This window comes from Anoplopoma fimbria, chromosome 16 (genome assembly GCF_027596085.1).
Source record: "Anoplopoma fimbria isolate UVic2021 breed Golden Eagle Sablefish chromosome 16, Afim_UVic_2022, whole genome shotgun sequence".
NCBI classification, from domain to species: Eukaryota; Metazoa; Chordata; class Actinopteri; order Perciformes; family Anoplopomatidae; genus Anoplopoma; species Anoplopoma fimbria.
This window is the reverse complement of record NC_072464.1, coordinates 19,400,014-19,423,534: the sequence shown is the minus strand read 5'-3', so window position 1 is coordinate 19,423,534 and position 23,521 is coordinate 19,400,014. Positions and strand designations below refer to the sequence as shown.

The following is a 23,521-nucleotide window of genomic DNA, read 5'->3' as shown; positions in this document are numbered from 1 at the left end:
AAAAAGAAATGTTATTGATGATGGTTAATAATTGATATGTGTTATAAAGCATCGAAGGGATGAGAGATGTTCTGAAAGGCTGAGGTATAAATCTCATTTGGTGATTAAAGTTCACTCACTGACAGGACTTTGGATTTCATCATCAATTGTAGTTTAAGTTTTCTACTGTCGGCTTCAAGGAAGAATGTTTTATACTTTGTGATTACATAATATTATGAAGTAATATAACTCTGATTTGTCCATCACTTTCAACTTTTTGAAGTTTTAAGTGGTTGGTGCTTACAGCAAAATACAGTATGTGAGAGAAAAAGCCTTGGTGTCATGTCAAAAATAAGCTTAACCATACAGTATGAGCATGACATCATTTTGATTGAGTAGATTTATTTCATTCCAAAGTAGCCCTTTACAATATGAAATACAGCACTAAATATATCATATTCAGGATTTGCTTAGTCTCGGTGTACGGTTGCGTATTTCCCCTGATTAAATTGACATGGAACAACTATATTTCTGATGATTGTTAACAGAAAAGCGTTTCAATGCAGCTGAATTGCAAAACTGCAGGGCGCTGCTCTTTTTGCGAAGGCACGTGCTACTCCTTTTTGAGAAAATCAATAAAGATTTGTAGAGTTCCGAGATGATATAGGAGTCTAAAAGCCCATAAATCTTCCTGGATGACAGTCACTTTTACGAAATGGAGAGGAAATAAAGAGAGGAAGACAAAAGAGTGGGTTGCATGGGTTGAAAGACAGGAAGCGTGTCATCCCTGAATGTCTCTCTCTCTTTGTGTGTCTATCAATTCTGACTTGGCTCTCACTTTCTTCTTTTTGCTATGTCATTTATGTCGCTCCTCCCTGTGATTGCTCTCTAACTCTTTTTTCTTGAGGTGACACAAAAGGTGTCAGTGGCAGAAGAAGAAAGAAGTGGGTGGATGGAAGATAGGGGTGAAAAGAGTGAAGGATGGGTGAAGAGACGGGAAATAGAGGACTGGGAGGGGAGGGTGGAGGTAAGTTAAAGGGTCATGGGAACAGGGACTGAAATTTACTGCTGTTTATTATTTGCCGGAGGATACGACATCTATTATGAAAGTGAGAGGGACGGTTGATAAAAAAAGGAGAGAAACACAGAGGGAAAACAGGAGAGAATGGTAGCACAAGTACAGAAGTTGCAGTAGTGTGTGGACAAAAGATTGACAAAAGAAAAAAATATATGTTATAAGGGAGTGGGTGATGTAATAATGAGAAAAAAATATGAAAAGAGAATGGTCAGAGTAAATATGTTGTCCCAGATAGAACCGCAGTATGCAATAGCGAGAATCATCATTCACAAAATTTGACATTGAAACACTCTAAATGCCAGAGCGCACAAAATTTGTTGAACACCACACATAAATGATGATAAAATTCACTATCAAATTTATAATTTATAGCCACTGACACAGAATTAAGATGGAAAAACAACAATTAAAGATTGTTAAAGAGGTACTCCAGAAATGTAGTATTGCACTTTAATAAAGTCGGGGCACTTTTGAGAGACACAATTAAATAAGAATGGTCAAAATTGAAGCAACAGAGGCCAAGATATCAAGACTTTTAGTTCCTAGACTGAGTCATCTAAAAAACGCTGGATCCTTCAATTCCCATGATGCAACTCAATAGTTTATTTTACTATATCCATCCTTCCTGGTAAAAGCCCTAAGTGAGATTACCCTGGTGAAATCATCAGTGTTATTGATGAAGCTCTTCCAAAGCCACAGAAGACGTCATACAACTGGTAACACAGGCTAAGAGTACCTCCTTATGGCTTTATGTGTAAAATCTGTAGAATTCCTATTCATAAAATCTGCAAAAAAATTCCACTAGGTTCCAGTTAAACATTGCATCAGCCCAATCGAACAACTGAGGACCTCACCGTGATATTAATGTGGCGGATACGAATTTAAATGAAAAAAGAAGCTGGACGGAGATAAGACAGATTAACACCAGGCTCAATTAAACCGGGTTGAAAGAGAAGCAGCTTGAAATGTGGGAAGCCGGTTTACAAGAGTGTGTGTGTGTGTGTGTGTGTGTGTGTGTCTTCATGTGTCATGGTTATTAATGTAAAACAAGAGAGGTAGTTTGACATCATAATACATTAGTGTGTGTGTGTGTGTGTGTGTTTCTGTCTGTTTGTGTGCCAATATGTGTGGTCACATCAGGTTGACTATCACTCTCCTGCTGTGCTGAGTGACCGGCTGCTTCATGACATTAAATGATAAAAAATATTCTCATTACTTCCCATGGCAGAGAGAACAATCTGCGTGTGGAAATGATGTGAAGGATTTAAAACCTAATCCTGTGTCTAGTATGCATGTTTCAGGTTAGTCTGCACTTTTCCGTTACACCAACAACAACGCTACCTTAACTGAAGCCAGTCAGTATTAGCATAAGTCTCATTCTGCCAGACTGATTGACTGAAAGACAAGTCTAAAGGACAGAGAGAGAAGATGAGAGAGAGACGGAGAAAAAGCACCAGAAGAATCTTAAAACGGAGGGGTGGGGTCTTATAGGAAAACACTGAAGGAGATAGAGAGAGGGAGATATGAAAGATAGATTAGTATCCATGCCCAAAGGCCGTTTGTGGCCTACTTTCTTTTATATGTGTGTGTGAGTGTTTCTATGTGTGTAAACGAGAAACATTATGAGTTTTTATCCCTTCTCTCTCTCTCTCTCTCTCTCGCTCAACTGGTCTCTGGTGAGAACACGGTGAAAAGGAGTGAGGGAATCAGACGGATAGATTATTGAGGTTTCATTCAGGTCTTGATAAACAGGTAGACAGACAGGTTGTGGGACTTACGTGTACACTGCTCCAGCTCCACGCTGTTGCTCATGTGGATGTTATCTATTCTGATGTGGCCTCTGGTCGGGTGATCAAAAAAGCCCTCGAATGCCACCTAGATTATGGAAGCAGAGAGATATATTAAAATAAGCTTTTCTTTATTAAACACAGTGGTTTATGAACGATTACGATGTAGTGGTCTGTAAAAAAAGTGGGTAAATCCCACAGTAGGTAATGATGAGCTGTTGCATAAAAGTAATATATGTAAAACTCTAATATATATATATATATATATATATATATATATATATATATATATATATATATATATAAATATATGTAAATATTTTAATAGGAGCGTTCATCTTTCACTCTGGCATTAGAAGTGATCCTTAATTATACACTTTGCATCACATTAACGACACGCTATGTGCTTCTTTCCCCAGTTATGTGCTGCAAAAATCAATGATAGCCCAAATAAATGTCTGTTTCCCTGCAAAGAGTTCAAAAACAACCCTAACCTGATACTCTTTGGGGCTCTGGGGCAGGATGGTGCGGCCCTCCCTCCAGTGGGGCCCCTGGTCTCCCTTCAGAGCCCACAGCAGCGTCTCCTCCTGGTCGCTGTCCCTCAGCAGGACCCTCAGACTCCCCTGGGCCTCCCCCTGGAGCTGGTAGTAGAAGAGGAGGCAGAGCGGGCCCTGCTCCGGACCCACCTCGGGGCTCAGCAGCCGGGCTCGCTTGCGCTGGGTGTGGGCGCCCGCATCCAGGTGGAGGTAGTTCCCTGAGAAATCTGGAATGAAAGGAAGAGACAGGGAAGTGGTGGATGCTTCATTAATAATAATAATAATAATAATAATAATAATAATAATCATACATTTTATTTGTTGGCGCCTTTCATGGCACTCAAGGTCACCTTACATCCTATAAAATCATCAAAACAGCAGTAATAAAACAACAATAGTACATCAGTACATTCAGCACCAGAGAATAGCTGGGCAATTAGTTAAATAAGTTAAAATAATATAGTAGAAATTACTAATAAAATTCATTATTGTATTTTTTGCAGGACCAGTGATTTATTTCAGATTAATTACTTGTAAGAAATTACATTTGTGACCTTTAAACTGATTTATCACCCCTCCATTTAGTGTAGAGATATAACTTTATGGTTTTGCCTCTGCTATTTGCATTTTATTCTTTTAATTGATTCCATTAAAAAGAGTTTTATGATTTGTGACAGTGCTGCAGCACAAAGCCGATTCACTCCTCGCTGGGGAAACGGGCCCAACGTACAGTATGATGTAATAATGCAGCGGAATGTGGTTGCTTAGCGCTTCAGCCATTACCTCAATCATCCTGTGGTACGAGGCTTAAACCGCAAATGAGACTGCCATTTCATCATGGCCGCTAATGGCTATGGATACAAATGAACACACATGCATACACCCACGTCCTCACGCACACACACACCCGTGCTAAAAAGCCCTAATCACTCTGAATGCTGACACCTCGTTCTGTGGCTCTCCCCGTTTTTGCTACTTAGTCAGCACAGCCATCATACCAATACAGTTACTATGCTTGTGAACGTATAGTGTATCTCTGTGTGTGTGCTACATCTACACACACTCACTCACTCTATCAGTTGTTTTTTTTTCAAATCTAATTCACTTCCTTTCTCTCCTCTCAGCTCAAAGAATTGATGGACAGAGAGCAAAGATGGTAAAGGGAAGAGAGGGAGAGAGGGAGAGAAAGTCAGTGCCACAGTGTTTTCAGCATCCCAAACAGGACCATAATCATTAGCTGGCTGCTGTGTTTTGGCTTTGTGTCTAGTTTGTATATTATGGCCGCAGAGTAAAAAGCTTTGCTGGAGCTGCAAATAGTATTTTTATCAACGGACAGACGCTGTGTGTGACAACTCTTAAGAGAGAGAGAGAGAGAGAGAGAGAGAGAGAAGTAGAGAAGCTATCTATCTATCTATCTATCTATCTATCTATCTATCTATCTATCTATCTATCTATCTATCTATCTATCTATCTATCTATCTATCTATCTATCTATCTATCTATCCATCTATCCATCCATCCATCCTTCCATCTATCCATCTATGTATCCATCCATCCATCATCCATCCACCCTTGCATCCATCCATCCATCCATCTATCCATCTAGCTATCCATTTATGTATCCATCTATCCATTTATCAATCATCCTTCTATCTATCCATCCATCCATCCATCCACCCTTGCATCCATCCATCCATCCATCCATCCATCCATCCATCCATCCATCCATCCATCTATCCATTTATCAATCCATCCTTCTATCTATCCATCCATCCATCCATCCACCCTTGCATCCATCCATCCATCCATCCATCCATCTATGTATCCATCTATCCATTTATCAATCCATCCTTCTATCTATCCATCCATCCATCTATCCATCTTCACCTCTGTTCTCCCTCCCTCAGCTAACACACAAAAAAAAACGCTCGACAGATATTTCCCAGCACATCACACTTAATGAATAATGGATTTGGGTTGAGGTAACTCTGTTTTCTTCACTCCGAGGCAATGAAAAAGAGGGACCTCAATTACCGTTGCTCATTAAGTACAGTTAGGGAAAGTTGCAGTGTTTTTCTGTTTCTCCTCGTTTGATCTTGGTGAACGTACAAAGGGAGGGAATTAATTAACAACTCTCCATGGGAGGGATAGGCAGGGATGTAGAACTGGCTCGGAGGGAGGGAGGGAGGGAAATGTGTGTATGCGTGTGCGTTGGTGTCTGTTGCAGTTCATTTGTGGGTATCTTTGTTTGTGTTTGAATCTGCGTATGCGCGTGTGTGAGAGTTCGTTTGTCAGTCAGCATGTGTGTGTGTGTGTGCGCTTGTAAGAACCTTGTGAGTTTATCATTTTCGATTTATGTAGATGTTTGCAGTATCTATGAGTGTGTGTAGTTTAAATGTAGAGTTATAATATGTGTACGTACTGTCACTTCAACAACAAAGGTGCGCATGGGCAAAGAAGTAGTGCAGAAGAAGTGCGTAGTAATAACTGCACTCAACAAAGCATGACTGGGACATTTCTTGTGTTACACAGATTCCCAACATTCCTGATCACCACAAACAAAGAAAAAAAGCATCTAGTGGTTCCAATGGTCTAATTAAACTGAGCTGACTTCGTGGTCATGCTGCATTGATTTCAGTTACATTTGAAAAGTGCTTCCTGCCTCAAAGCTAAGGATCAACCCAGTGTCCTTAAAATAATTGCTGCCTGGATGATTATGTTCACTGCATGAGACTTTGACATCGGACATTTGGGTTTACATCCCAAAAGTCCTTCATGTGGTTAAGTTAAGGCTACTAAAACACACAACTCATGCTTAAGTTTCTATGAGCGGAAAATAAATGTTTTGCAGATTAATTTTGTGGATTCATTCAAAGGTTTCCTCATTGCTTGTTTTCTCAGTAAGCAGTTTATAAATGTAATTTCCATTTCATGTTGGTAATTGCTATTGAACTATTTTTAATTTCTTGGATAAAGTCCACTTTATCAGTTTTTTTTTCTTTCTTTCATTTAACTACTTGTTATGCTTGCTAGTGTGTTTTGGTTAATAGTTATTCTCTGTGTCAGATGTTCTTTTATTTGTTAATTTGTCGTTTGTCTTTAATTTTGTAATTATGTTTTTTGTTTGAATAACAAAGGACTCACATTTGGATCCTTATGTTGTATTATACTGCTATTTCAGCTAATCTTTGTAAACCTTGGGTACAGCTTGTCAAGATAAGATCACAGAAAAAGAAGCTGATAGTTTACATTTTGTATCTTTGTGACACTTTTTGGGATCACATCAAAACAACTCAAAGTGTCATCATCAAATAATATATTATGATGTTGATTTTCTTTTTCTCGTTTCCTCTCCTCATCAATAACTTAACCTTCAGACAGCAAGTAATGTGAAGGGTTTCTTTCGATGAAAAATCTACACAGGGTATAGAATTGCAGTCTTTTCCTATCGGAGATCAAAAGAATAACTTAGGAGCTCTGTTCAGGTCGGATTTTCTCTTTTACAGAAAGAAAAAAAAACCCTAAAAGGGCTTTCAGCGACAGGGGATGGGGATTTGATTTGCATACGGAGACAGCTTCCAGACAGGGCGCCTTGCTAATGTTGCTGTAGAACAAGACTTAACGTCATGTTGCTGTCCAACACGGACACAGTGACGCTGCTATATCAATTACACACACACACACACACACACACACACACACACACACACACACACACACACACACACACACACACACACACACACACACACACACACACACACACACACACACACACACACAGGCTCATCACACACAGCAGCCTGGTGTGATGTAGAGTCTTGCCTTATGTCACGGCCCTGTCTGTTTATAAAGGAGCTGCTCATTCAACCATAAACTGGAGGGCTTCAGCACACACAGAGCAAACCTTGGTGAATGGCAAGGTCGTGTGAGAGTGTGTGTGGGAAACAAACCCACACACCTTGAGTGTTCAATACGCGGGCAGGCCCACCTTGAGAGGTTTGCGTGTGTGTGTGTGTGTGTGTGTGTGTGTGTGTGTGTGTGTGTGTGTGTGTGTGTGTGTGTGTGTGGCTCCTCAGGGGGAGCTGAAGAGCTAAGGCAGCACTTCTGTCAAAGCCATCATCTGACTTATCAGACCGCTCTGGGCGATGTGTGTGTGCCTTATGGGCGTGCAAGTACAGTAAGGTGTGTGTGTGTGTGTGTGTGTGTGTGTGTGTGTGTGTGTGTGTGTGTGTGTGTGTGTGTGTGTGTGTGTGTGTGTGTGTGTGTGTGTGTGATGGATAAAACAGTCTTGGTTATCCTCTTGCTGTCTTATTAAAGATGGACAGATGTGGAAAAAGGCAAGTACCACTGAGGGAAATAGGAGAGAGGTCAGTGAGGAGAGGAAGAGGTGATCACAGTGATGGAGTGAAAGGGGTGGAAGTGGGAAGGAACTTAATACACTGTAGTATGAGTTAGAGCTGAAAAAGATGACTGGATGACTTATAAAGGAAGGATGCAATGATAGAAACATGGTGAGGGTAACAAGCAGAAATGTGAGCGAAAATACTTCGGATGTATTGACTTTAAAGGCGAAAAAAATGTAGGCTGAAATAAAGGAATAGAACAGAGTGAACAGAGAAAAGAGCAAAGAAGTAGGCTGAAGTAAGGTAATTGTATATATATATATGAAAGGAGCAAGCAAAAGTATGCTAGTGAGTGAATAAAATAAAGTGAAAAAGAAGAAAATGTGGGAAAGGAGTAAAACTCCAAGGATATACAAAAGGTGAAAAATAGATAAAGTAGTAAATAACAGAGAAATTAGAGAATAAAGTAACAAACTAGGTTAGTGAAAGTGAGATTGCATTTTTTAGGAAACTCCAATTAAGTCACGGCCGTGCACCCTTTTCAGCAGATCAGAGTGAAATCCTTGCATCATAGTTGCTGTCAGAGGTTCCTCCCAGCACTGGGATATGCAACTTACAACCACTTTGCTCTTAATTAGCCACAGAAGTCTTCAAACATCACAACATGACGGTGCTTTCTTTTATCCGTGTTTATAGAATGAGAAACATCTTGAAATGAAGAATACCCAGCAAGATGAGAACTTTAATGTGAAAGTTTTCACAAAGTTTGAATGTTTGAAGTTTTCTATTGAGTTCTCAGCGATTGTTTCTGTGTGCGAAGTTTGATGATGATTAATATGATAAATTTATCTGAGTAAAGACCAGGATAAGTATTCCTACTTAAGAATAAATACAGTGTGAAAAGTACTAGTTTCCTTGTATTTTTAGAGGAATAATATTTAACATTGTAAGTAATAACCTACAAGTCAGCCTTCCCAATTTCCTGCAGCATAACTGAGTGTTGCCATTACATATTGCTGTTTTATGAGCAAACTGTTATGCACTGTTACATATTCAGTGTTATGTATTTCTGTTCTGGTGTTTGAAAGTCTCAGGCTTAAGGTGGAAAATAGGTGGAGTGTCCCTTTAAATGCTTGTCGTTAACCTGGCTTCCACAACAACGTACGTGTATTTTTGGTAACGTTATTTGGATGTGATTGCTGGAAAAGTGATTTAAATGCAATATTGATTTAATCCAGAAACACACGTTACCAGCATGGATTCTAAACTCTCCCATGATCCATTTGTGGTAATGACCACATAAAGTTTGGGGAGTGACTGACCTGAAACTCTAGTCATACAGTGTAATAAAAACAGCGAGCAACAAGGGTTTCTCAAGATATTTTATATAACTAAGAAAATGCCTCGTTGTTGAAACGTATTTGTATGTGATTGGCAATAAACCGGTACTCACTGTCTGATCCCAGAGCCAGGTCCTGCCTCGTTCCATGAGAGCCGTGTCCAGATGAACCGCTGCTGGCTGTGTGCAGAGACCAGCTCACACCTGACTGGGGGTCAGCCGACCAGCCGCACAAGCTCTGCTCAAAGTCACATACAGCCGACAGGGACGGAGTGGTGGCTGTTGGTCGAGAAAGAGACACATAAGATTGTGAATAAAAACATTTGACCAACATTAAATATAACTAACTATCAAGAAACCTTTCTTTCTTTTAACAAATTTGAACTTTTCTTCTCAGCATCTTGTAATCCTTGCCATAATGCCTTTGGATATATTCCCATTGTGTTTAGATGTTTTAGCAACAGTGTTCATGCAATATGCCATTTCACTATTTATCATGTTGAATACAAATATTATAGTAAAAGAGAGACAATGCAGAAAGAGAATGAGCTAGACAGAAGGATCTTTGGAGAGGACAAAAGAAAGTAAACACAGACAGAACATTGGTGTATAAATAGTAGTACAGTTAAGTGGGTGTAGATACAAATCAAACGAGAGACGTGAGAGGAGTAAGAGCATTTAAGAATTAAATTAAGAAAAGAGAAAGTTTGAGATGCACTCGCTGGTCCTGATGCTGTATTCAGTTTAAGTCACTGCCTTCAGTTATGAAGCAAGAAGGAAGTTTTAAACTATATCCCGATACCTTTTTCCCCGTAAGGCTACCTGCCTGACAGTCACTGACATATACCTGTGAAATCATAGTCCTACTAGTGTTTGTGTGAGAAGGTGAGATCCTGGCTGTGAGAGCTTATATTTTCACTCAAACAGAGCTTCCTGTGGGACCCCTTGCATCTAACAGACTTCAAAGCCCAGAAGCCCCGGGGGCGTATGATGACGTCATGCGTTTGACCTTAAGAGTGTGAGCGAGTGTGTGGACGAGAGACAGAGGCGACATTAATGCATGTGTGCTTGAAAAGAAATCTGCATGAGTCCATGTGGAGATGCTGTGCGGGAGAGCGATTGAATTAAGTGTGTGTGTGTGTGTGTGTGTGTGTGTGTGTGTGTGTGTGTGTGTGTGTGTGTGTGTGTACCGGGTCTCATTGCAGCGGTGGTCTGTTCCACTCTGGGCAGTGTGGGGGTCACAGTGTCAGGTACAGTGGTGGTTTCTGTCATCATGAAAGAAAAAGAAGTAAAGAATAGGTTAGAATAGAATTGAATTGAACGACATGGCAGTAGATATCAACACACAGTTAAATATGCCAAATGTTGGGTGAACTTTCATATGGAAACCAACGTTCGGCCTTCTATTCATCCACCATTAAAAAGTTGTATTCACGCTTGTCCAAAAGATCATCATCAGCTAACAGCATTCATGAACAACATGTCACGCTAACTAGCATGATGCTGTCACCCGCTGCATGCAATCATCCTCAGCAGTAACGCATATATATATATATATATATATATATGACATGTTACACTCAGTGTAACATGTATATATTATAAATGACATGTTACACTGTATTTAATGCAAGCATTGAGTTAAGCTGCTTTAATTTAATTCAATTCACTTCCAACACACTCAAACTGTCTAATAAGTAGAGACAATAATGGACATATAATAACCAAAGCCAAGCTTTTAAATATGCACAATTAGCTCTACAGCTACTTCACATCAACAAAGCAGCGCCGATGTTTGAGCAAAGCAAGATTAAGAATATTACACAGTAACTAATGATGTTTGAACACACGTTGCTGTTGTTTTCCAGGACTGTGAATTAAGACTGAAGTTTGTCATCCAGGCGGTGACACAGTTAGCTGAGGCAGTGAGCTGGCACTCAGTTGAAGAATGTGCCACACTGCTCATTTTACCCACTGCAGGTTGGCACACACACACACACACACACACACACACACACACACACACACACACACACACACACACACACACACACACACACACACACACACACACACACACACACACGTACACAAACACACGCAGCGCTATGATGATAGATGCTGCACTCACACTGACCTTGGTGCACAGCAGCAAGCGACCAGTGTATGATGGATCAAGCAGAGGCACCACACACACCCACACACACACACACACACACACACACACACACACACACACACACACACACACACACACACACACACACACACACAAACACACACGTCAGCAGTGCGGTATGTCATCGTAACCTCAAGACCTTCTGGTCTTAATAAGCAGTTTTCTACAGTTAGTTAAGGTTCCTTAAACGGCCCTGAATGCTTTACCAGCTCCCTCCCGCTATAGCGAAGGCCTATATGTTGACGTAAGGGAACAGAAGATTGTCTGGCACAAGGCTGACACCACAAACCTCTGGCAAAATTATTCTTAGAAATCACTGCATTCTCTCTCATTTTCTGCCATCCATCTCGCGTTCTGTCTTTCATTTTTCTTCTCCTCCCTACATCTGTCATCGGGCAGTGCGTATCTCCTCCCTCTTTCTCTCCTCTCTCTGTCATTTGTCACAATAAATCTGACCACTTTTAGTTCTGTTGTGCAAAACCACAGTCAACACCACAAAAAGATCTGTCCGTCCACACACACACACACACACACACACACACACACACACACACACACACACACACACACACACACACACACACACACACACACACACACACACACACACACAGAAACACACACACACACACACACCAACATACATATACAAACTTGATCTCTCCTTTTCTCTACCTCTCGGGCGTAGAAGCGAAACCCTACCTAGTCTTGTTTCTCTTTTACCACAACCGCAATTTTCTTCTCCATAACTCTTTCTCTCGCTCTCTTTCTGTCATCTCTCCCTGAAGCATATTTTGATTTCAACGTGTCGTTTCCTTTTGTATGCAAGCAGATCTTTCTCTCTCTTTGTTAAGAGTGCGTCTCTTTCTTCTGCTCTTTTTCTACTCTCCTCTCAACCTTTTTTAGAGCTTCTCCCTGTGCTGTAACTCTGTCTTGTGGAGTTATTTTATGTCGTTTCTAACCACCAGCTCAGTAAGTCTGAGACCACTGTTGATTTACTGCTTGTTTGGTTGTTCTAGATGTTTCCATGACTGACTCTCTTGGTGATCCGCATGTGTGTGTGTGTGTGTGTTCGTGCGTGTATCTTGTTTAGTGTGAACTCCTAACCTCTGCAGCTCTAATGTGTATTGTGTATGTGCATAACTTTATTGAGTTGTTAACACAGTCTGCTCACAGAGAAAGTATGCAAGATTATTATGTAAGCCCAAACAGAGAGGCCTCATGTTGCCGTCCCAACACACACACGCACACACACACACACACACACACACACACGTTCATATACAAAATTAGATATCAACACTGGATAAGTAGCTCCCAGCTGCTGACATTAAGCTGTTTTAATTTGGTGCCCTTTACCACTGTAATTAGCCCCCCATATGGAGGGAAGAGAGGGAGGAATGGAGATGAGAGAGGGGAGGAACAGACACACACACACATTAGAGAGGGAGAGAGAGAGAGAGAGAGACATGGAGAAGGGAACTCAACCTTTTCAACCTCTCACCACCATTTTCCTAATTAGTGACCACACACAGCTCCTGTCAGCCTCCCATTTCTAACTCCATCTCCTCTCAACCCGTCTAATCCAATTTTGTTCCCTGTCTGTCGTCCCCTCTCCTGTTATTTCTCCCTCTCCCCGTCCTCTTCATCATCTTCCTTTACTCACTCATATTTCACGGCCCTCTCTGTAGCTACTGCAAAGGTCAGTAAACTAATACGAATAAATTACTTTATGCTCATTTTAGGCGTGTTACATTAGTTATTATGTAATAAACTCTTCAACTTGCTTTTGCTTTTTCTTGTGTCTGTGTTCAGACACTTCTATGGGAAAAATAAAGATGATAACAAAGTCGGAAATGTTTTAAACATAAGGATTCAAACTGGGATATAAAAGAAACGACAATCTTTTCATCTGTGTTCTGCAGATGGGTCATCACGAGCACCGCTGAGTTACAGCGACCTGCCATCACTCTCTTTTTCTAGCTCTCTCTCATTCACACATCTCAAACTTAGAAACAGAAGGTGTTCGGTTCGGTTAACCGCACAAACTCACATACACAGACACACACTAACACGCACACACACACGCTCACACACACTGTCATAGTCGCCTAAGGGCTCATTGTAAAGCTGCTGACTGAGCAGGGCGAGGCGGAAACAGAGAGACGAAAAACTGTTCAATTATGGAAAGAGCTCTGGGTATAAATCTACCTCTGTCAGCCTAAATAATGACTACTGACACAGTGTGTGTGAGTGTGTGTGTGTGTGTGTGTGTGTGTGTGTGTGTGTGTGTGTGTGTGTGTGTGTGTGTGTGTGTGTGTGTGTGTGTGTGTGTGTGTGTGTGAGTGTGTCTGAGTAAGAGAGAATGTCGTCCTTACTCAAATTATTGGTGACACGTTGCACGTGTGTGTGTGGGTAGGAGTTTCCTTTACTTAATTAGTATGTGGTTGACTGACTGAATGGCAGACTCACTGTGTGTGTTCGGTGTGTGTGTGTGTGTGTGTGTGTGTGTGTGTGTGTGTGTGTGTGTGTGTGTGTGTGTGTGTGTGTGTGTGTGTGTGTGTGTGTTTATGTAGCGTGAAAACTAGTTTACCGCTGGCTAACCTGTCTGCTGTAGGTATCTATTCACTGTTAGTGGGATTTCTAGTCTAGACTTATATGACTTAAAACTGTATCCAGCAGCACTATCTATAACAGGATATACTTGCTAGAAACATAAAAAACTAAAAAAGATATCCATCCAAAGTTGGGAAACAATAAATACTAAATGTTTATATACATGGAAAAAAAACCAACTGTATACATTTGGAAGGAGTAGAACACTTGTTCTAAGCAGAATCTGAGATATGGCACTACCAGGAATAAGACTGTTAAATGTGAAAGTATGACGTAAAATGAGACGTGATGGTGGAAAACATGAGCGTTTTTAGATGAAAACCATTGCCAGTGATCTGAATGGCAAATCAGAAAACTGTACTTAAATACCAAAAGTGCAGGTTTGATTTGTATGTAGCTTAAAGTGCTTGGCTAATTATGGCTCCCTCTTCTGCAGATGAGTGGGTGGGAAAATGAGTTCTTTACAGCAGGAAACTCTTTGGAGACTAAATGCCTAATTAGCCCATTGTACAGCACACTACCAATAATATCTGCTTTTACGGTAAGTGCTGCACTGGACCACGAGTTTTAAAGGCTGGTAGACGGTGAAAGGAGAACGTCGGTAAACCAGTAAAATGTATCGGTGGTATAAGACCAAGCACCAATAATAGAGCTTGGCTTAAAAGAGGCAAAGAAGCAAAAAAAGCAGAGAAGCAATTCTCTGTCAGGAGACTACTGACAGAGAATTGCTCATTAGTCCATTGTGCCACAGAGCACCATGAGGTATGTGACTGCAACTGTAGCCTTAAGTGTGAAGCTAAGTACGACAACAACTGAGATGATAAGAAAGAAGCTGCTGGCAATGAATGGCTAATGACATCAGTGAACAGTATTCAGCTACAACGGAAATTAGTTTAAGTGTGGCAAAAGCCATTAAGCTAAGTATGCCATTAACTGTGCTGGACAAAAGAAAGACAGCATTCTCGATCACCCAGCAGTAATATGTTAACAAGGATATGGTTTAAACGTCCAAGGCCCAATCAGTACTTTTTGGCCATATTAAATTAAAGGTATATTGATAGACTGTATGTACAGTAGATTTTGGGTCATGGATGAAACACTTCTTCTCTACACATAAAATCAAATATATTGTATTAGGATGAACTTGCGATATATCATCTTGTTTTAAATTGGATCCCAGACTTTCTTAACCATCACTGGAAACATTTGCTGATTTTAAGTATTTTATGTGTTATGATAAAGGACTCAGCTAGAGAATGGTTGCAGGTTCTTATTCTGTGTTATGGATAAATGGCCGGTTGGATGGACAAATGGAAGAATGGATGGATGAATAAATGAATGGATGGATGGGTGTTTGGATGGATGGATGAATGGATTGGTGTTTGGATGGATGAATGGATGGATGGATGGATGGATGGATGGATGGATGGATGAATGGATGGGTGTTTGGATGGATGAATGGATGGATGGATGGATGGATGGATGGATGGATGGATGGATGGATGGATGGATGGGTGGATGGGAAAAAAAGATAAGGAAATAGAGAAAAAGAGGCAGGCACATCTGGGAACAACTGCAAAGAGGTGGCGAGCCAAAGCTAAATATTTATGTTGGAAAAAATACAAGCATTTTTGCACACAGACACATATAAACACACATGCACCCACAATGAACCAGTACTCAATCCTGAGTGTTTCCATGTGTGATGTCTCAAGATGGAAGAGAGGGAAGTGATGAACTAAACTGCCCTCTCTAAGTGAACAGAGCATAATCGTTTATGGTTTAAAATAACTTCAGAACACCAGGCACTCGACACTGGAACATCTTTGTCTGTAGCGTATTGTGTGTGTTGGGGAATTGATTTCTTTGTCACTCAAGCATCACTGTGTATTGACCTGACAACCACATGCTAACATACTGTTGGTGTCCTCCAAACATGTATCCCTTCAGGATCTAAGATTCTAAAATCAATCAGTCAGTTTTCATTTTTACAGCCATGTGTTTATGAAATTGTACAATACTTGATTCGTGATTTGGCTTGGCTCTGGACTCATGATCCTTTTTCTGTTGGTGGGAGAATTTCTGCTTTCAGAAACTATAAAGTAAAGATAGCACTGGTTTGTTCAGCCTGGAATTGGAAAGGCTGCGACAGGTGAGGGAAAATATAAAAGAAAGATGGGTTTGTAGAAACAGTGTGAGAAGAGCGAGAGCAAAGAGAAGAGAGGGAAACAAATATACGAGGGTAATGAGGTCAGGGGAGAAGGGAAGGTGAAGACTTGGGAGAGGTGGAGTGTGTGCGTCCGTGTATGTGTCGGGGGTGGGGTGGGGGTGGAGTTGTTACAGGAGCCTTGGCAGGAGACGGGAGTGATTAAATTCTTCTGATGTGGAGGGAGTCAAATGGGTGGAGACAGAGTGGGTACTGCAGAAGCCACAAACATTTTTACAATAAACCTCCCTCTCTAACATTATTTTTTCCATTTCTTCCAATGTGTTTATAATTTGCGTTGGTGTAAAAGAGCAGGGTCAGGTCTATAACTTTATAAATTGAAATAATGGAATCAGCTCCAGGCTTTTTTATTTTTAGCCGTACTGTTGCTGCCCAGTTATTTGTTATGGTGTCTTTATAATTGTAAACTTAAACAATAAAAATGACATTAACAATAAAAAGATTTATTTATGTATATGTCTTCCCATAGCTTGCCCTTTGAATAGAATAAAAGCTATTATCAGTATAAAACTATTTGCTTTGATATATAATGTTTAACTTAAATACCTCCCATTTACAGCATTTACAGCATTTTTAAAAAATATATAACTGTAATCTTCTAGACAAGACAGAAGAAATAGGAGTAGAGCAGAGATATGAGTGGGTGTAACTAAGGACACATCCCACCGATCACATGAAAGTATCTGGACTGGAGCCACGGCTCACATGTGTAAGTGATCAGCAATGTTGGACAAGGACACACACACACACACACACACACACACACACACACACACACACACACACACACACACACACACACACACACACACACACACACACACACACACACACACACACACACACACACACACACACACACACAGTTGGCTAAACCTGAAGGATTGGCTGGAGACCCGGAACAGCGGAACCACTCCAGAATGTTCTAGAGAAGAAACTCTAAACAACATTCCCTCCTGGTTGCCACTGTAATTATGGATGTGTGTGTGTGTGTGTGTGTGTGTGTGTGTGTGTGTGTGTGTGTGTGTGTGTGTGTGTGTGTGTGTGTGTGTGTGTGTGTGTGTGTGTGTGTGTGTGTGTGTGTGTGTGTGTGTGTGTGTGTGTGTGTGTGTGTGTGTGTTTCGGGTCCAACATCATCAACATGTGAAAGGCAGTCACGATTAAGGTTCGTGGCAGTTATAATCTCACTACTGTTTTAACCTTCATTTAGAATTCCTACACGGAAGTTTGACCGCAGTCCTTTTCCAACCACATTGATAAATAACTACATTTGCGTTCTCACGATCAACCAGGTGGAAACCTATTGTTCTAAGAAGTGAAGTTAATGCGGAAGTGCCTTAAACTTTCATTCTTTATAATGGCCATCAGGGGGCGACTCCACTGATTGTAAATTTGTATAGATACACACTGATTGTATAGAAGTCTATGAGAAAATAACCCCTTTTTTCTCACTTGATTTATTACCTCAGTAAATATTGTTTAAAAATGAGTTTATGTTCTAAATCGCTAGTTTTAAGTCTTCTTCATTACAGCATGATGTTCTGTGAGTTTTTGTGAGTTTTTGTCTTAGTACTTTAACCCTTTCACAGTGTTTTTTCAGGTCAATAAAGTTAATTGAAACATTTGGGTTCGTCGTAAAAGTCTTAATCAGCGATCAGTTGTACATAGTTCCACCCTCTTGTGTCACTTCTGGTTCCAAAAAAAAAAAAAAAAATGATGGTGATGGACAACATGCAGAACGCCAGGCTTCAGAGCCAAAGTCCACAAACTAATGTATTACGTCACTGTGACTATGTCCACTTATTTTATACAGTACATGTTTGCAGCCATCTCCTTTCTAGGACTGGCTGCTGTTATAAGGTTTCGTGACAAGTGAGGATCAACGATCCAAAGACCAATAACACCAGCAGATGAGTGAAGCCTCTCTGAGACACCGGACACAAAGCCGCTTTCTCTCTCGGTTTGTGTATTTTAGCGTCTCTCTCGTATTTTCCTCTTGTACTCCACCCATAACACGGCAGTTTTCAATAGAGATGAGGAACCAGCATGTATTTACACAACTATGAACAAACCTTTTTCTTAATGCCAAACAGGTGGTGTGTGTGTGTGTGTGTGTGTGTGTGTGTATGTGTGTGTGTGTGTGTGTTCTTCCTGTCTGCCAATAACTAGGTGTGGAGTGAAAGAGATGAAAGCATAAGCAGATGTTCTGATAGCTCAGTCATTTAAAACATGAACAAAACTGGCAGCTTGGCGGCTCTCAGTCCACATCCAATAGTCGGGGGTTACAAGACCTAAATTACATGTTGCCTCCAAAGCTAGCGTGTATAATCAGAATGAGTCCTGCAATAATATTCTGGCTTTTGTCTCTGTTTCTGCACCGAGGGGTTGCTGCAATAATGAGATGCTGAGCTACATCATTGTGTGCCACCTAAGAACCCATGTATCTGTAATTTTGGATTTCTTCATTGTAATTGGGTGCCGAGATTGTCTCTCCAATGTGAGGAAATTGTTCTACAGTCCTGAAGCCAGGTCACCGCGCTGCATTTTAAATATGAAAACAATCCAGGGAAAGTAATGGAAAAGCAATTTCTGTGTGAGTTTGTTAAAGCTGATGTTTCGAGGATATGAGGTTTATGATTGGCATTGTATCAGATTGGCTTTGTCTCTACTTTTGAACAATGAATGAACCGTTCTGTTAAGCAAAACAACATGCTGCCTACACACACACACACACACACACACACACACACACACACACACACACACACACACACACACACACACACACACACACACACACACACATACTGTACACAATACTTTTGGAAACTGTGAATGAGAGGATAAGGATGCTTGTGTTCGTATTTCCAGTTAATGAAGTATGACAGTAGATTGGCCATTTGGAATACTAAATATGGGTGTAAATTAAATAATGTCAAACATTTGTAGCAGGTCCAGGTTTGTTATTTATGTCAGGGAACAGAGGGCTAAACGATGGGAAGGCCAATCTGTTAGCTGATAGCTTTACACTGCTGATGTCCCCGTTATTTATTCATCAATTCACTAATTCACTACTTTACTTCCTGAGAAGCGCTGACACAGGTGGGGTTGTGGCTCGAGGCGTATACTGTAGCTCTTAATGGAAATAAAGGCTGCGATATTGTAACCCTAGTTCTATGAGCACTGGTGGAGCCCTCTACAGGACTCTTCAGTGGGCGGTGATTTGAGGGCGGAGCCTGTGTGAGGAAACTCCTACAATTCAGATTTTTAAAAGGGAGGAAGGGTGCCCTTTTTAAGGTGGGGTAATCTTATGGATATCATGCTTGGGGCTTGAATGCTGCCTTTTTAGAGACTTGGAGCCATAGATAGAGGAAGGAAGACAACCTTTTAGGATATCTCCTCATAAAACAGAGATGGAAAAGTCCTGTTAGGCCTTTCCCTGTATGACTCTATATCTTTACCTCCTATCTGTAGCCCTGTGTGTGTTTACGAGTGTGTCTGAATTTATGGGAGAGGACCACTGGAGTTGAATGTGTGTCCGCTTGTGACTTATGTGTAAACAGCTGTGTTCAGTGGACTGAAGCTGATGCACTCTGTTGAATATTTAAACACTTGCAAGCACACACAAACACAACGAGCGAGGAAGAGAAAAGTCTATTTTGTCATCGGTCAGATGTGTTTTTCTATTTTATCGTTTTTTATTTATAGCACGAGCAGAATGACTGTGACTACAGGACTGGTGAGATCATGTGAAGTTCAGTGTTATTATCCTAATATCACTTAACGTGGAGACAATTAAAAATCAGACAAAGTGAAATCCCACAAAACCTACTTGCCCTAAGCCTAGAAGATGTAGAATTATCTTAGTGTGTGATTGTGGGTGGTATATGGGGATGGCAGCGGGAGCAGTTTTTGTGGTGTAAAGTAGGAATGAACCGTTATCGTGCACGGATTACATCCAGAAGGCAAACATCTGGCATGCAGACACATTAGACAGACAGACCAGCAGACAATCACTGAACCTGCAATAGCCAAGAGGTTGATCCGCACTGTGATCATGGAGATGATGGCTGCAGATATGATGTGCATGATGTCATTAGGCGCTATAAAAAGCAATGTGTATGGGCAGGATAAAACATGGCCGGTGCAGTCAGCATGATTGGATGTTTAAGACACTTTTATCTCCATCAAAAGTAATGTTATATAACGCTATACAATCAGCCGAGCACAAAGCTCTCTTTTTATGTAAAGGTTTCACTGATACTTTGTTGTGCCCGAGCAGCACATTCATATTTTACACTTTACAGTCCCCCTGCACTCAAAATGAAAAAGGGGAAGTTTCTACCAGGAAAATAAAAAACCTTAAAACGTTCACCTCTTATGTCCTCTCATTACCGACACTTTAAACTGAGGCAGGACTGAAATAATAGCTAGGTTTGAAACCACAAAGTGTAATTGGTCAAACTGTAAAATAGATGTAGACAGAAGTAAATGGGCTATAAATGCTTATAATATAGTAGGCCTACTATCCTTTCAGTCAAGTAAAGACATAATCTCACCCTGAAGGATGAATGGATGAAACGTGAGTGCTTTTTTATTACACTTATTTAATAAATAACCCTTCTTGTTATCACAAAAGTGATTTCTATTATATTTCTATTATATATTATATGTATTTGTGTTATATTTGTGTTTTGCCTGAAGTTTATTTCTAATGTAGTCATGGTAACCTGTTAAAAACCTGTGTTAACATTAGAGGATGCACCTTCTCTTCCCATCATTGCAAACCTAGTGGCTAGTCCTGACACATCTAGGATATATTGTTCCCTTTTGGCTCTCTCTCGCCCTGCTTTTCACACATATACACACACACACACACACACACACACACGGACACTACACACACACACACACACACACACAAAGAAAATACAGAATTCTAGCAGCAGGCCATCAGTTGCAGCCAACAGCCCACTTTAGGTCCACTGGGAACAGGTACGTGTCATTTCCTGTTCTTGTCTTCACCTCTCACATGTCACAACTTGAACAAAGCAGTAAGATTTGATGGCACATGAAAGAGAAGGAGAAAAGAAGAGGAGAGGAGAAGGAGAGGAGAAGGAGAGGAGGTTGGCCATAAAAGTCGCATTTCAACGCGCCATTTGCAACTAAGAATAGAGGTCTGTTTAAGAAAACATTCAAATAGAGTACAGTAACTGTTTTTAGCCTTTATAACATAGGTAATTAATAAAATATATATTGCTGCCAAATGTATGCAGCACATCATTATTGCTCAAGTAAGGTAGTAAATGTTTTCAAACTACATTTGTACAATGGCTTGCTTTATCATTTAAATTATTGTGCGTCTGAGAATAATTTGCTTTCCCCCGCTAACAAGCTCCACACAACAGTAACATATTGTAATAGATAATACTTATATAGCTCAGTAAAGAAACATACTAATGGTCTGCATTCGTCACTCTTTACACTAAATCATCATACTTTATGAACAACTTATTACACAAATTCTTGAGTAGATCATAGATTGATAATAAATACCAAAAGTCAGCAGAATGTTCACTTCACCTAATCCTTCACTACAAAGCTATGCGTTATTAAAATAAAAGGCTGAGAACACAATAGTTCAACACAGCTGGCCACAGTAAATCCCATGACCTAGACATGTTAATCCCTGTCCAGACATGCTGCATTACCTCCTATAGAGCAAGATGATTAAAGTCAACCACTGTGCAATATGCACGTAAGTAAGTATACGCAGACACACGCACACAAGTACGGAAAATAGTATGCTTTACATACATACCAGCGATACACAAAGACACACACAATGGCAGATTAAAATACAAAAGAAAGCCTGAACACATTCTTAATCGTCATAAGCACACATCCAACCGTACACATAATGCACACTTATTACAGATGTCAAATTGATGAATGGTGTGATTTTTTTGTTTTTGATTTTGTTTATAATCATGTATACTTATATGCAGAAGAATCATGATAATAAGATGATATAAGTATGGTTTGGAAAAGATTGCTTTTGATCGTAATCCACTATATCATATTTAGTATGATAAGGAAAAATTTGGCCACTATTGTTCTGATTGGTCTTAAGTCTTGAAATCTGTTACGGACATACTTTGAGTAACTAACAGGTCAAATTTTACATTTTTAGATAACTTGAGCAAACAAGCTTTTTATCAATAGTCACAAGTCAGGATTTTTGAAAAATGAGGAAAACTCTAACATTATGTTTTTTTAATGTCCCACATATGATTTATTTTTTTTACGCTGCAAATCTGGGCATATCTTTAATATTATTTTTAATTCTGAGATACAGCCATTCTCTTTTCATACTATATTTAGTCTTTTGGCACATTGGACCTTTTTTATCATAATATTTATTGCAAAAAAAGTAGTCCATGTGGACAAAGACTAAATATAGTATGATAAGAAAAACTCACTTTTCTATTCAAATTAAAATTTCAGTTGCGGGCACAAATGGGTTGAACTTTTTTAAAGCTGAGTGGTATTTTATGTGTGGGTCATAAACAAAGGAAGGTACTGACACTGTGAATCAGTGTGATTATGTATTCATCTGCATGTGTTTACATGTGTGTACAATCCTGCAAGCTCATAGTTGTGACTTCAGCTGTGTGTATGCATGACAGTGTGTTTGTGTGTGTGTGTGTGTTGCGTGTGTATGTTTCTCTCTGTAAGTGTGTGTAGCTTTCTGTTATCTTGCGTATTCTTACCTGGCAGGTCGCAGCCGAGGACCTCCATCCTCATGCCGATCCCAGCAGGGGACCACCTCTCCGGAAAGACTCTGATGAACTGGGCCACTATCTCATCGAACCTCCGCACCTCAGGAGTATCGTAGTGGCCGTTACCCTCGAAAATCTAACAGGGAGGCAAAAGGCACGTTAGGACGGATGTCATGTTGTTTAGAGTCATTAGAGAGTGCTTTCCTGTTTCCCTTTTTACAACAAGGAATGAGTAAGGATGAAACATGTCCCCTCCTGTTTAAAGGATGTTTTCCTGTCAATTCTGACATTCAAGTTCAATTCATTCAATGTTCAAATATTGCAACGTTCTTTAGCCTGCTCCACCGATGACAGCTGCTTTTTTTTTTTTTTTTTTTTTTTTTTTTTACTGTAGCTCAGCACAGTAAGATCCTGCTGTGATTTAAAAGAATATGTGTCACAAGTATCACTGCTTGTCCTAGTAGTTTGTTTTAAAGCCAAAGCTGTCTGAGACGTGCCTAAGATTCAACATGATGAGTGTTTGTTTTTAGCGTTTTATTATTATATTTGATTATTGTGATTGTTCTACCCTGTGCAGCACCTTGAGATTTCTTTGTATTTTAAAGTGTGCTATATAAATAAAATCCATTATTATTATTATTATTGATAAGCT

At 40.1% G+C, this 23,521-nt stretch overlaps 1 protein-coding gene across 1 annotated transcript in view; it reads right to left on the bottom strand.

Annotated features, from left to right (window-relative positions):
* LOC129104971 (neuropilin-2-like) overlaps window positions 1-23,521 on the bottom strand; it is an 87,819-nt gene that overhangs the window by 16,676 nt on the left and 47,622 nt on the right. The window contains exons 11-15 of the mRNA XM_054615833.1: window positions 22,861-23,005; window positions 10,256-10,330; window positions 9,180-9,344; window positions 3,339-3,607; window positions 2,836-2,932 (exon numbers count right to left, since the gene is read on the bottom strand). Coding sequence (XP_054471808.1) covers window positions 2,836-2,932; window positions 3,339-3,607; window positions 9,180-9,344; window positions 10,256-10,330; window positions 22,861-23,005 — 751 coding nt within the window. The remainder of the gene's footprint in view (window positions 1-2,835; window positions 2,933-3,338; window positions 3,608-9,179; window positions 9,345-10,255; window positions 10,331-22,860; window positions 23,006-23,521) is intronic.